At 40.8% G+C, this 15376-nt stretch overlaps 1 protein-coding gene across 4 annotated transcripts in view; it reads right to left on the bottom strand.

Annotated features, from left to right (window-relative positions):
• RECK (reversion inducing cysteine rich protein with kazal motifs) overlaps positions 1-15376 on the bottom strand; it is a 449691-nt gene that overhangs the window by 340390 nt on the left and 93925 nt on the right. For all 4 annotated transcript variants that reach the window (XM_089657195.1, XM_089657193.1, XM_089657194.1 and 1 more), the window contains exon 4: positions 13771-13807. In XM_089657195.1, coding sequence (XP_089513321.1) covers positions 13771-13807 — 37 coding nt within the window. The remainder of the gene's footprint in view (positions 1-13770; positions 13808-15376) is intronic.

Below are 15376 nucleotides of genomic sequence, written 5' to 3'. Positions count from 1 at the left end.
AGCTTGTTGTACACCGATCGGGCGTTCAGGAGTGCACATGAAAACGGGGGGGAGATTTTAGGGAGCAGGGGGACAGATACTAAGTTACGGGGGTTGCGGCAGGACATGGAGGCGGGAGGGTGTTGTGCGGGTGAGGGAGGTGGTGGAGGGCCAGGATTCGGGGAGATGTCCCCCGCGGTTAGGAGGAGGAGAAGGGTGAGAAAGGTGGCATGGGAGCGGGATGGGCAGGAGCATGAGAAACTACTAGGGGAGGTGTTCGGGTCAGTGGGAGAGTGGAGTAATAGGAGGAGGTGGTGGGTGCCGTAGAGGGTGAAGGAAGTAGTGAGGACACAATATACAAATGTTTGGGAGGAGCAGAGGGATATAGTGAATGTATTTTGGGAACGGAGGAGTGGAAAATGAGAAGGAGGAGTGGAAGAGGCATTTTGGGGAGGTGATGAGAGTAGTAGTAGGGAGATGATAGCAATGAGGGGGAGATGTACAAGTTTTGGGGTGGAGCAGAGGGGTAAAGAAATGAGATTTGGGAACAGAGGATAGTAATATGATAAGGAGAAGAGGGGGCGTATTATATAAAAGGTACACGGAGTGGGACTCAGGTGTGTAAGAGAGGTTTCCCAGGGTGATTGCTTGCAGTCTGTCCAGCATGCAGTAGAGTTTCTTGCTGTTGTGTCTTCCTGCTGCTTAAGTTCTCCCGCTTTAGTTCAACTGCTGTGTTTAACTGCTTCGCACTCGTTCAAAGCAGCACTCGATCAAAAGCAGCACCCCCATCAGAGACTGTGCCCCCATCAGTGATCTCCCCCCATGAGCTGATCTAAATTTATAGGGAGATGCTCAAATGAGCATTCAACTCCACCCCAATTAGAAGCTGATAAGGATCACATGAATAGTGGGGGATGTTTCTCAGGGAACAGGCAACAGTCGTAAACTGGGTGAAGCTAGAGGTGAGGACTGGTCAACATACACACAAATATAAATACACCATTTGTTCTGAATTTAACAGGAGTCAATGCGTTTTTCTAGTTAAGAGCGGAGATAGGAGATAGATGCATTTACCCAGAGGAAAGCAGCAGGAGTCAATGCGTTTTTCTAGTTAAGAGCGGAGATAGGAGATACAGTAGATGCATTTACCCAGAGGAAAGCAGCAGGAGTCAATGTGTTTTTCTAGTTAAGAGCGGAGATAGGAGATAGCTGCATTTACCTGTGAAAGTAGAGAAGGCATAATTAGACTGCTGTGTTTAACTGCTTCGCACTCGGTCAAAGCAGCACTCAATCAAAAGCAGCACCCCCATCAGAGACTGTGCCCCCCATCAGTACAAGCTGGTGTGGTGGCGAGCACAAGTAGTGTCCCTCAACTACCAAGAATTCGCACACAGGCCCTTAGAGTCAGTAGTATCCTTCCGATTGGCAACCCACAAATTCTGCAGCACCCGTACTTCCCCCATTCACTGCCCAACCCGGAATTCAGGTGGAAATAGCAAATTTAATGACTCCCCTTGATTTTTTGGAGCTATTTTTCCATGGAAGATCTGTATGCATTGATTGTGGATCAAAGCAATTTGTATGCACAACAGTTTATCGCCGCCAACCCAAATTCAAACTTTGCCAGACCATTCGCATGGAAACTCATTACGGTTTCCGAGCTGACATTTTTTTTGGGCCTACCACTCAACATGGGCATTACTAAAAAAAATGAATTGCGGTTGTATTGGTCCACAGACCCGATTCATCATATGCCTGTGCTCTCTGCTGCCATGGCCAGGCATAGATATGAGAGTATAATGTATTTTATGCATTTTAACGACAATACACACTCTGTCGTCCTCAGGGCGACCCTGAATTTGACCGGCTCCACAAAGTTCAGCCCCTCGCAAATCACCTTAACCAAAAATGTGCAGATGTCTATACTCCCCAGCAAAAAATCTGCGTTGATGAGTCCCTCATTAATTTTTCTGGCCACCTTGCATTCAAACAATTTCTCCCCAGCAAGCGTGCCAGATATGTGGTCAAGATGTGGAAGACCTGTGAGATGGCAACAGGCTATATTTATACGTTTTGGATTTACGAGGGAAAAGATAGTCACGTGGTGCCCCCCAGATGCCCAGACTACATGGGGAGTAGTAGCAAGATAGTTTGGGACTTGGTGTCATCCTTTTCCCATATGGGGTACCACTTATACGTGGACAATTTTTATTCAAGTGTGCCACTATTTACACATTTGTACAATCTTGGAACTGGCGCATGTGGCATCATGTGACCAAATGTGTTCCCCCCATTAGAAGTGGGTGGATGCAGGGTGGTATATTCTAATGGTGGGCTGCTGGCATACCACATACTTTTTCTGGCAGAGATTTTTTCTCTTTTTTTCATTCAGTCCACAGGCTGCATACAAAAAAAAAAAAAAAGAACATAGCATATACAGTAATACCTCGGCTTACGAATGCCTCTGTTAATGTAATTTTCGGTTTATGAATGAAAATCCATTGAAAATAATTTACTAATTTTTTTCACAATAGAAAGTGTATGTCAGTGCTGATTTTTAAATGCAATTGCCGTCTTTTTTTTCTTCACTATAGCTCACAACATTAGCTGTCAGTTTCCAGGAAGTTAAAGGATACTTTGTATCTTTTAAGAAACTGAAAGGAAACATTGTATGTTTTAACTTAGGGGAATAAACTAAAAGAAACTTTCTCTCTTTCAGCTGGAGGGGGAAAGTGACAGATGGATTTCTGAACTACTGTATAGTGAAGAAAAAACAAAACAAAACAGTAATTACATTTAAAAACTGGCACCTGACAGCTGAGTGTAAAATAATTTTTTTAATTGGCAGCAATTCTTTTACATTCAGCTGTCAGTAGGGAACCCCTCTGACAGTTGAAACATTAACACATGGTTGTCACTACTAAAATACCGCATGAGCTAAAAAAATAACTCATGCAGTATTTTAGTAGCGTTAACTGTTTTTCTGACCGTCGGAACGGATTAATTGGTTTTCAATGCATTCCTATGGAAAACAGTGTTTCGGTTTACGTATTCTTCACTATACGAAATGTACTGCAGAACGAATTAAATTCGCAATCCGAGGTATTACTGTATACCCAACAAGGACCAGCGACGTACTGGTACATCACTGGACTTTGAATGGTTATACCAGGGTGATTTTTACAGCTGCAGGCATCATCCTGGTATCGTTTTTTTCAGCCAGCGATCAGCTTTCATGTAAAAGCAATCCTAGTGGCTAATTAGCTAGCTGCAGGATTACTTTTACAAGTAGCGGGAAACAATGCCCCCTCCCCCACTGCCTCCCACGGCCTTCTCGGGCAGTTCCGTGTCATCGGGGGAACCTGAGAATGCAGCCGATGTTTCTACCAGCTGACATTGGAGCTGATTGGAGACCAGAATGGTGCCAATAATCTCTATAGCCTAAGAAATCAGAAGCTACGAGCATTTCATCACTTCAGTTTCACAAGATATAAATAGCGGCATTTGTAAATTGGGAATGATAATTGGTTTGATTAGATAATGTAAGGGAAGAGGAGATATCTAGAGTCTAATAGAACCCAGATTTCTCAAAAAAGAATATATGACAATGCCCATTGAAGTTATAGGGGATATTTGCATTCCCTGTGATAGCATTAAAAGTGATAAAAAAAAAAATGAAAGGGACAGTGTAAAAATTATAAAAAAATGAAAATAACTTAAAAAAAAAAAAAATACCCACCCCCCCCCTCGCGCATGCGCACATCTGTGTTCGTGAGCGTTAACCCTGTGCCAGTATGGAAACAGTGGTTGAACCACGCATGTGAGGAATCACCACAAACGTCAGATCAAGGGCAGTAATTCTAACACTAGACCTCCTCTGTAAATCTAAAATGGTAGCTTGTAAAGGCTATTAAAATGTTGCCTATGGATATTAAAAACATATGCAGTTTGTCGCCATTGCATGGAGCATGCACAATTTTAAAGCATGTCATGTTTGGTATCTATTTATTCGACGTACCATCATCTTTTATATTATACTAAATAATTGGCCAATATTTTGTGTTTTTGTGCATTAAAAGTATTTTTTTTAGAAAAAATTGCATTTGAAAAATCGCTGCGTGAGTACTATGTGACATAAAAAGTTGCAGCACCCACCATTTTATTCACTAGGGTGTTTGCTTTAAAAAAAATATATAATGTTTGGGGTTTAAATTAATTTACTAGCAAAAAATACTGATTTTTTTCATGTGAACAAAAAGTGTCAGAAAAGGCTTGGTCTTCAGGTGGTTAGAAGAGTGAGTGATGTGTGGCATAAACTTCTAATGCTGGGCATAGAATGTCCCCACCCCCAAAACGACCCCTTTTTGGAAAGTAGACACCCCAAACGATTTGCTGAGAGGCATGTTGAATCAATAGTAGAATTTCTTTTTTTACCACAAGTTTTTGGAAAATGACAAATCATTTTTTTCCCCACAAAGTTGTCACTTAAATGATTTATTGCTCACACATGTCATGGGTGTATGTGGAATTACTCCCCAAAATACATTCTGCTACTTTTCCCGAGTATGGGGGTACCACATATTAGAGACATTTTGGCAGTCTAGCCAAGTATAGGACCCAAAAATCCAATAAGCACCATCAGGCTTTTAAAGGGCTTTATTTCCTCATTACACTTCCTGACCACCTATCACAGTTTTCGGAGGCCCTGAAATGCCAGGATAGCACCCCCCTCCCCCCAAATGACCCCTTTTTGGAAACTAGACACCCCAAGAAATTTGATAAGAAGCATGGTGAGTATTTTGCAGATCTTGTTTGTTGCCAAGTTTTTGAAAATTGAAGAAAAAAAACAAAAACATGGATTCAATATGCCTCTCAGCAGATAGCTTAGGGTGTCTACTTTCTGAAAAGGGGTCACTTGAGGGTGTTTGTACTATCCTGGTATTTTAGCATCTCAAGAAATGTGATGAGCAGTCAGAAAGTAAAAGCTGTGTAAATTCCATTATCTATACCACAAAGCAATCAATATACACTTATTGGGAATTTTTTTTACCAAAAACATGTAGCAGAATACATTTTGGCCTAAATTTCGGACAAATTTTTTGTCTTTTTGGATATATTTTATTACAGAAATGAGAAAATATCGGGTTTTTTTTTTAAACAAATTTGTTTTCTCAAAATTTTTTTGCTTATAGCACCAAAAATAAAAAGCACAAAGGTGATCAAATACCACCAAAAGAAAGCTCTATTTGTATGAAAAAAAGGACATAAATTTCATTTATGTACCATATTGCATGACCGCGCAATTGTCAGTTAAAGAAGTGCAGCGCTGTATAGCAAAAAAATTGCATAAATTACAGTATCTGTACCATAGATTGTAGACGCTATAACGTTCACACAAAGCAATCAATATACACTTATTGGGATTTTTTTTACCAAAAACATGTAGCAGAATACATTTTAGCCTAAATTTATGACAAAATTTTTGTTTTTTTGGATATTTTTTATGACCGAAATGAGAAAATATTGGTTTTTTTTCTTCAAAAATTTTCTGCTTATAGCGCCAAAAATAAAAAGCGCACAGGTGATCAAATACCACCAAAAGAAAGCTCTATTTGTGTGGAAAAAAAGGACATAAATTTAATTTATGTACCGTATTGCATGACCGCGCAATTGTCCATTAAACTAGCGCAGCGCTGTATAGTAAAAAAATGGCGTAAATTGCAGTATCTATACCATAGTTTGTAGACTCTTTAACTTTACATACATTTTGGCATAAATTTATAACTAACTTTGAGTTTGCTATATATTTTTTATAGCCAAAAGTAAAAAATATAGTTTTTCTTCAAATTTTCCGGTCTTTTGTTTATAGCACAAAAAATAAAAAGCGCAAAGGTGATCAAATACCACCAAAAGAAAGCTCTATGTGAAAAAAGGACGTAAATTTAGTTTGGGTACAGTATTGCATGATCGCGCAATTATCAGTTGAATTAGTGCAGCGCCAAGTAGCAAAAAGAGGCCTGGTCATTAAGGTGGGTAAATCCTCTAGAGGGCAAGTGGTTAAAGTGGTATTAAATCTGAAAGCAAACAATTGTTATATTGCATTTTATCAATTCTTATATGTGATGGGTGCATTAGTTTTGCTTTTTATGCTTTCTTTCTTCTATTTACATTTTGTGATCCAGCCACTAAGTCTCTTTTTCAAAAGAACTAGCTCTCCAGCACAGTGTTTTGGTTATACAGAGAGGAGACAACCCATTTAACACTAGCAAGGTCTCTTACAAAAATCAGCTTTTATTTATGTAAAACCTTTATTTCAAAAGGAAAAAAAATGTTTGTGGTACCTGCTTATAAAGTATTAGCTGAAGTTGGGCTTCAGTTTGTTAGTGTATTTAAATCTGCTAGTACATATAACACTTCCCTTCCCCCAGACTGACAATGCTGCTCTCCAAAGGTGCCCCCGTGCTCATTCATTCAGGGGGTACTTTAAGACAGGAGGTGTGTTACTGGCCAGTTCACCAGATGAACAGAGGAGAAAAAAGCCTAAAAGAATTTATTCAGCCACCACATATATTTTTTGGTAAACTGCAATATATTTAATTTTTGGTTTTGGGTTTAATACTGCTTTAATAGCTTGTTCACACCATGTCCATTGAGCTACTTTGAACTGCATAGAAGGGCACATTCCTTTGCAATGTGCCCTGTTCTTACCATATATGTGTGCTGTGTAAAATAAAGCATAAATACTTCGAAATATCCCTGCGCTTAGTGCAAAAATAAAATGATAAAACAGCTGCACACTAACTATCCAAAAACTGGACCACAAATACACAACAAAGTAGGTGCTCTGTCCTAAATTAAATTAGTATTAAAAAATGTGAATTCATTATAACATGTATATCATATCTATGATCCATGTGTCCCACCTGTGCGCAAAAGATCACAAGAAAGATCAGTTGCGCCTGGCTGCCACACAGCTATGCTATCCCCAGACTCCCTGGTGATCCACCGCTCCACATAAAGGTAACAGAGCATAGAGAGAACATAAAGGAAAACCCATACAGTATTATCAAATCGTGAATAGATAGGCGCTTACTCAATACAACATTTGTCAAATAATAAGGTGCTTTCCCAACATATGGGTGATAAATTGGTACAGGATAACTTAAAGTCCACAAAAAATTTAAATGTAGAGTGTGAATAACAGACCCATATGAGGGTATAATGGAGTTTAAAAAAAAAATGTTTTCCACCACGTGTGTGCAGCAGATGAATTCCTTACTCACAAGAAATTATTGACCCCTGTTAAGGTGCTCAAATATTGCTCTACGGTCAAGCAATATGTGGATTCTCAACTGCAGGCTCTTTTTGTGAATGGCTCTCCAAGGAACAGAGGATATAGACCCCTAGATAGATGGTCACATGACCCTGGGCAGACAAATAATGAATGGATTCCAAATTCTAGGCTCTTCCCAAGATAAATCTCCAAGTGCCCTTGAAATGGACAATGCTTCAGATAGCTCAAATAAAACGAATGAATTAAAATGCTCTAAGTGTAACATTTAATAGGAGCCATGGTTCAAAAATAGTATGACAATGCACTCACAAGTACATGTGTCCAAATCCCGGCACCAGTCTGTGCAGCCTGTGTGAAGTGACGGGATCATGCTTCTACGTACGTTTCACCTGGCAGTGTCTTCAGAAAGTGAAATGTCATAATTTCTGGGCTCATTATGTACCAATGCAAGCATGGTGATTGAACGACTCCAAAAACATGGCCACCCATAGAATAACATATAAGGAAATTGTGCTACACTAAGACCGACTGCAGAAACTGTTGCGGTACACCTAGTTGGTATACACCTGTGTGCAATAACAAGAAAATAAAAAAAATACAAAGGTATACATAAAAAGCAAAATATTTAAAAAAATGCATATTAAAAATTACAAATACATAATTAAAAATAATAGTAATGATGGGATGGATGGAAGAAAGTCCCTCCTACCCCATGCAAACCAATATTGAAGGGTAAATAGTATATATCATCCCTCAATGCATAGAGTTATCCTAATTGGAGTTCCTATTGAATAAATTGTGTGTAAACTAAGCCAAGTAGGTATACAATACCATGATGGTAAATTAAAATTAGAGAAAAATATATACATAGCCCTCCAGAGCCAGGGCTACATGTAACAGGTACTGATGCAAAACTATTACCAGATGTTGGGCAATCTGAGTGGATGAATGTGGAATAATAAGGAGGGACTTTCTTCCATGCATGCTATCATTACTATTGTTTTTAATTATGTATTTGTCATTTTTAATATGTTGTTTTTTAATATTTTGCTTTTTATGTATACTTTTACTATTTTTGTATTTTCTTGTTATTGCACACAGGTGTATACCAACTTGGTGTACCGCAACAGTTTCTGCAGCCGGTATTAGTGTAGCACAATTTCCTTTAATGTTATACTATGGGTGGCCATTTTGTTGGAGCCGTTCTATCACAATGCTTGCATTCGTACATAATGAACCCGGAAATTACAGTATTTCACTTACTGGAGACATCGCTAGGAGAAACGTACATAGAAGCATGATCCCGTCACTTCCGGGTCCCTATGATGTCATGTCCAGCCCGCTGTTGATGAGGCTTGGAACTTTATTCAGCTATCTACATGCAATACACAGGCTGCACAGACTGGTGCCAGGATTAGGGCACCTGTACATGTGAGTGCATTGTCATATACTATTTTTAAACCATGGCTCCTACTAAATATTACACTTTAATTCATTTGTTTTATTTGAGCTATCTGGAGCATTATCCATCTCAAGGGCACTTGGGGATTTATCTTGGTAAGAGCTTAGCATTGGGAATCCATACATTATTCGTCTGCCCAGGGTCATGTGATCATCTATATGGGGGTCTATATACTCTGTTCTTTGGAAAGCCATTCACAAAAAGGAAATCAGAAGGTCCATCCCATGAGAGCCTACAGTTGGGAATCCACATATTTCTTGACCATAGAGCAATATTTGACCACCATAACAGGAGTCAATCATTTCTGGTGAGTGAGGAATTCATCTGTTGCACACACATGGTGGAAAATACATTTTTTTGAACTCCGGGATACCCTCATAATGGACTGTTATTCACACTCTACATTTAACATTTTTTTGGACTTTAAGTTATCCTGTACCAATGTATCACCCATATGGTGTTGGAAGAGCACTTTGTTATTATTTGACATTTGTTTTATTGAGTAAGCGCCTGTCTATTCACAATTTGGTACATTGTGTTTATTCACTGTCACGATTGCAGCGTCAGACCCCAGACCTTCTCATCAAACTCGCGACCGAAGGACTAGCCAATCTAAAACCGCGATGTCATGTGCGTAACATTGCCACACCCAGCTGCACCCTGCACAACGATTTTCCAGCTAATTGGACCACAATCGATGTACCGGCAGCCTGAACGATTGTTACTGGGTCAGGTTAATTATGCAAATAACCCTTCACACTGCCACCACCTCCTTTTTGTACAGAGAAAGAGGAAACTCGGCGATATCAGCTAAAACACCATAATGGTTGAGATAATCGTCTGCATAATACAGTCACCGCAGGCCGATTATGCAGAGGGTTAAACAAACACAGTAGCATTCTCTTTAGAGGCAGGAATTCGTAAATTGCAATAAAGCGCTATAGAAACAGTTCAACACTTTCAGAAGGAAAGATTTATTACTAAAAGGTCAAACGGGTGCAATAAAAGTATTTACAGAAAAAGATGTAACTAAGATGAATATATAAATACACAGAGACCAACAGCACAGCAAAGAGATATCAGAGAGGTGAAAGGGTTCAGTGACTTGCCAAAGTCCTAGGTCCCAGGGTTTTTTTGCTGTGTAATTAGCCATTTTCCTTCCCCGGTGTCACGTGACCCGTTAGTGTTACAAGGTCTCTGGTGTGAATGGGGAGCAGGTGTGTTTAATTTGGTGTTATCGCTCTCACTGAAAGTTCAACATGGCACCTCACGGAAAAGAACTCTCTGAGGGTCTGAAAAAAAGAATTGTTGCTCTACATAAAGATGGCTAGGCTATAAGATTGCCAAGACCCTGAAACTGAGCTGCAGCAAGGTAGCCAAGACCATACAGCGGTTTAACAGGACAGGTTCCATTCAGAACAGGCCTCGCCGTGGTCAACCAAAGAAGTTGAGTGCAAGTGCTCATCATCATATCCAGAGATTGTCTTTGGGAAACAGACGTATGAGTGCTGCCAGCATTGCTGCAGAGGTTGAAGGGGTGGGGGGGTCAGCCTGTCAGTGCTCAGACCATATGCTGCACACTGCATCAAATTGGTCTGCATGGCTGTTGTCCCAGAAGTGTCAGGGAGCGAGGAGCCAGACACACAAGGAGGTGCAATTAAAGGTAGGTTTATTATACAAAAACAAGACAGAGTCTATGCAAGTCCAACAGCAACAGCGGATGACTTGGTAGAACAGTAGCCAGGAAGGATGGTCGCCAGAGCCGGGGTCAGAAGCCAGGAAGGATGATCGCCAGAGCCGGGGTCAGAAGCCAGGAAGGATGGTCGCCAGAGCCGGGGTCAGAAGCCAGGAAGGATGGTCGCCAGAGCCGGGGTCAGAAGCCAGGAAGGATGATCGCCAGAGCCGGGGTCAGAAGCCAGGAAGAATGGTCGCCAGAGCCGGGGTCAGAAGCCAGGAAGGATGGTCGCCAGAGCCGAGTCGGTATCCAGGAGAGCAATGAGAAACTAAACAGGAGCTTGCTGCTGTGCAACAGCCAGGACACGAATGCAATGGACAGCTACAAACAGCAGACTTATATGCGATAAGCCGCCACCTCCTGGGGGAGGAGCCGCAGGGGCTGAAAGCACAATGCTTTGCAGACACCTAAGATGGATGCCAGCACACGGAGCAGCACAAGCCCTGAGGAAAGGTAGGACCTTGACAAGAAGGAAGCCTCTTCTAAAGATGATGCACAAGAAAGCCCGCAAACAGTTTGCTGAAGACAAGCAGACTAAGGACATGGATTACTGGAACCATATCCTGTGGTCTGATGAGGCCAAGATAAACTTATTTGGTTCAGATGGTGTCAAGCGTGTGTGGTGGCAACCAGGTGAGGAGTACAAAGACAAGTGTGTCTTGCCTACAGTCAAGCATGGTGGTGGGAGTGTCATGGTCTGGGGCTGCATGAATGCTGCCGCCACTAGGGAGCTACATTTCATTGAGGGAACCATGAATGCCAACATGTACTGTGACATACTGAAGCAGAGCATGATCCCATCCCTTCAGAGACTGAGCCGCAGGGCAGTATTCCAACATGTTAACGACCCCAAACACATCTCCAAGACGACCACTGCCTTGCTAAAGAAGCTGAGGGTAAAGGTGATGGACTGGCCAAGCATGTCTCCAGAACTAAACTCTATTGAATATCTGTGGGGCATCCTCAAATGGAAGGTGGAGGAGCGCAAGGTCTCTAACATCCACCAGCTCCATGATATCATCATAGAGGAATGGAAGAGGACTCCAGTGGCAACCTGTGAAGCTCTGGTGAACTCCATGCTCAAGAGGGTTAAGGCAGTCCTGGAAAATAATGGTGGCCACACAAAATATTGACACTTTGGGCCCAATTTGGACATTTTCACGTAGGGGTGGACTCACTTTTGTTGCTACATCAATGGCTGTGTGTTGAGTTATTTTGAGGGGACACCAAATTTACACTGTTATACAAGCTGTACACTCGCTACTTTACATTGTAGCAAAGTGTCATTTCTTCAGTGTTGGCACATGAAAAGATATAATAAAATATTTACAAAAATGTGAGGGATATATATATATATCAGAAGTGTGGAAGTTCTTTTGTATCGAAGGTCGTCTGTGAACAAATAATGTATACTATCAAACGTGTGACCATTCATCGAACAGGATGAACACAAAATTAAGCAAGTTGCAGAGTAGGGTAGTGCATGTCGGCAAGAAAATAAGAAGTGCACGTCAGTGCAGTGGAGTAGAACATGGACTGCACATTATATAAAACAACATGCAGTGCTAAAATGGATAATGTTCATAAAAATATATGCAGATACCGTATCATATACGGATAAACATAGCGTCTCTAAGCCAGAGGAAAAATTGGTTATTTAACACTCCAAGAATGGTGCAAAGGTGTGGCCTGAGAGTGACAGTCTTTCAAAAGATCAAAGGTGGCAATGGGGACATTGGTGGTAGATATAGGCGTAGATTGCACTAACCAGATAGCGCTATTTAAGTGCATATGAGTGATGAAAAAACTGGTCACCTACAGTTGGACATCTGGAATCTGGATCGTCTAATAGGCAGCAGCAGCAGGAATTACAGCATACCAGCCAAGCTTCCAAATACCCGAAATACGATCAGAAACCACCAGAGGGAGCCAGCACTCAAGATGTTATCATATGGTGTTTAACCCAGCATCAAGATTTTTGAAGTACAATGGAAATCCACCAGAGGGAGTCAGCAGTTAAGGTGTCATCTGTTGATCTCCTTTTAAAAAGGTAGGCAGATCTGGATGTCAGCCCGTCACCGGCCGCTCGGTGCGTAGATTGCAGCCACCGCCTCCTCCCGTGTTATGAGTGTGCCACAGGCTCCAGGCACATTTACCTCGAGCGAGGCTCCGGCTCACACGCACACCTACTCCTGCACAGGCCACATGCCCGAGCTGAAGCAGCAGAAGAAGCTGAGCGCGACACAACCGCACGGTGGCGCTCAACGACCTAGTTCAAAGCACAAAAACAGCCCTCGCCATCTTGCTTGCCAATTAGGGGATGACTTGTTGTGTAAGACCAATCACTGGCCCCCTCCACAAATGACAAGGCCATTGAGATCACTGTAGTCTCAGTAAGTGAGGTAGTTTATGTGGCCAGTTGCGGACAATGTAGAGGTTCATGCCAATGCAGTCGGGTCGTGCGCATTGGTACAGTGGCAGCCACTGCGGTTGTAAACATTGACATGGAGGCCAGTGGGGGTCATGCCTATTTTTGTATTGGAAGCCGCAGTGGTAGTATGCAGCTGGGCACCAGCAGACTGCACATAGTTGAAATATGGAAGCTGCAGGGTGGAAGTGGAAGCGATGTATCTAAGGTAGGGGGAGGACAGTCATGACAGAGAGAGGCAAGCTCTACTTCACAGCCGGGTGAAGAGAATTTGCCCCAACACTGGAACTATAGCTCTGCTTGTACACTGCCTGTGTGGACATGTGCTGTCAATAGTGCATGTCAGCATTGTATACTTGTGGCTTTTGGCTGCTTAAACCCACTGTCAAAATCGATAGCCCAAGAAGTGAGAGGGACGATCATGCTAACTCTTGCTACCAATTCCTGGGTTTTTCTTTTACAATAATTATGGAATTGACCATTCATATTACATTAGTAAGTTTTTTTTTTTATTTATTCAAATAATAAGACTAGCGTAAGTACCTAAATTAGTTATGTTTGCCACCTATATTTACCTACACATCAGAACTCGAAAAAAAACAGTGTCACAGTCTAGTACTTTGAATATTCTTACTGGGAAAGTGGCGATTACTAAATTACTGTGCTTCTGCTATTTCATTGCCCATCTCAGGCCATGGTAGGTTCTTGACCAGACTGTTTTGTTTAATTGCAGTATAGTCTGCAGGGATGGTCAGAATAGAGTTACAGTTTCCACAGTGCAGTGTTTCTTTCAGTGTGCTTGGATTTTATTAAAACATCCACAAACATAATAAAACATAATAAATAATGTCAAAAAGTAGTTTTCATCTCACCTGGTAAAGAGGAATTCATACAGTTCCAAATATCTGTCTGAAAATAAGACAAATAATGAAAATGATTATTTTAACATATGAATAACAAACATTTATTTGCAGGCTGAAATTTATAGGATAGCAGTGATAAAATAATCCATATTAACAGGTATTTTTTAAAGGATAAGTTCACCTTTGGAACATGTTACATGTTCCACCCGTTTTTAGGTGTAACATGTTGCGAACTGTCAAGCCCCCCGATCTCTCCCCGTTGTGACAGCTAGCAGGGAATCTTCTCCTCCCACTAGCTCTCACAATTTAAAAAAAAACGGGACCGTGTCACTCATTCACAGTTCTCTGTGAATGAGAAAACTACAAGTCCCAGCAGTCTTTGCGGCTGTCGGCATGTAGTTTTCAATGAACTACCACAGCGCTGTGAGTACTGCGGTAGTTCATTGAGTCTTCCCGTACTAGGTATGAAGCAGATACACTGACAGGTCTGCAGAACACCTGCATGGGACCAGTGATCTGCTGATCGCTGGTGCAATGCTTTACAGGCTCCTAAAACAAAAAATAATAAATGCTAATTTTTATACCTGCAAAAAAATGTGCATTTATTATTTTTTGTTGAAAGAAAGGTGAATACATCCTTTAAACTCCCTATGGTTGGAAAAACATGTCAATTAAACAGAAACATGGCAAGATTTTAGAAAATGTTACTTCAGACTGCTTATTAGAGCTTGGTAGAAACTCACAGATGCAGTCCATTCTTTCCTCTACTAAGTGGGAGGCTTTGCTTGCTAAAGAAACATAATCTGACCCAAACCCAATTGCTGTGAAAATTAGTGACCATCGATGCAGAGCAGAAAATTACTTTTTTATAGGGAATTTTGTACACATTCAGAATACAAAGCCATTACAATGGCTACATGAAAGCAAAACCAGAAATTTTTTTTTTCTTTGAACTAAAATCAGAGTTAACTACTTGCCCTCCTGAGGATTTACCCCCCTTCCTGACCAGGCCTTTTTTTGCTACTGGATGCTGCACTAATTCAACTGATAATTGCGCGGTCATGCAATGCTGCACCCAAACAAAATTTACGTCCTTTTTTTTCACACAAATAGAGCTTTCTTTTGGTGGTATTTGATCACCTGTGTGCTTTTTATTTTTCACGCAAAAACAAAAAAAGACCAAAAATTTTGAAGAAAAACGGTACTTTTTACTTTCAGCTATAAAAAATATATAGTAAACTCAAAGTTAGTTATAAATTTAGGCCAAAATGTATTCTGCTACATGTTTTTGGTAACAAAATCCCAATAAGTGTTTATTGATTGCTTTGTGTGAAAGTTAAAGAGTCTACAAACTATGGTATAGATACTGCAATTTACGCCATTTTTTTACTATACAGCGCTGCGCTAGTTTAATGGACAATTGCGCGGTCATGCAATACGGTACATAAATTAAATTTATGTCCTTTTTTTCCACACAAATAGAGCTTTCTTTTGGTGGTATTTGATCACCTGTGCGCTTTTTATTTTTGGCGCTATAAGCAGAAAATTTTTGAAGAAAAAAAACCAATATTTTCTCATTTCGGTCATAAAAAATATCCAAAAAAACAAAAATTTT

The sequence above is a fragment of the Staurois parvus genome, unplaced genomic scaffold (assembly GCF_062004578.1).
Source record: "Staurois parvus isolate SC_StPar_1 unplaced genomic scaffold, SC_StPar_1.0 ptg000974l, whole genome shotgun sequence".
NCBI lineage: Eukaryota > Metazoa > Chordata > Amphibia > Anura > Ranidae > Staurois > Staurois parvus.
This window is presented reverse-complemented; position numbering and strand designations above follow the sequence as displayed.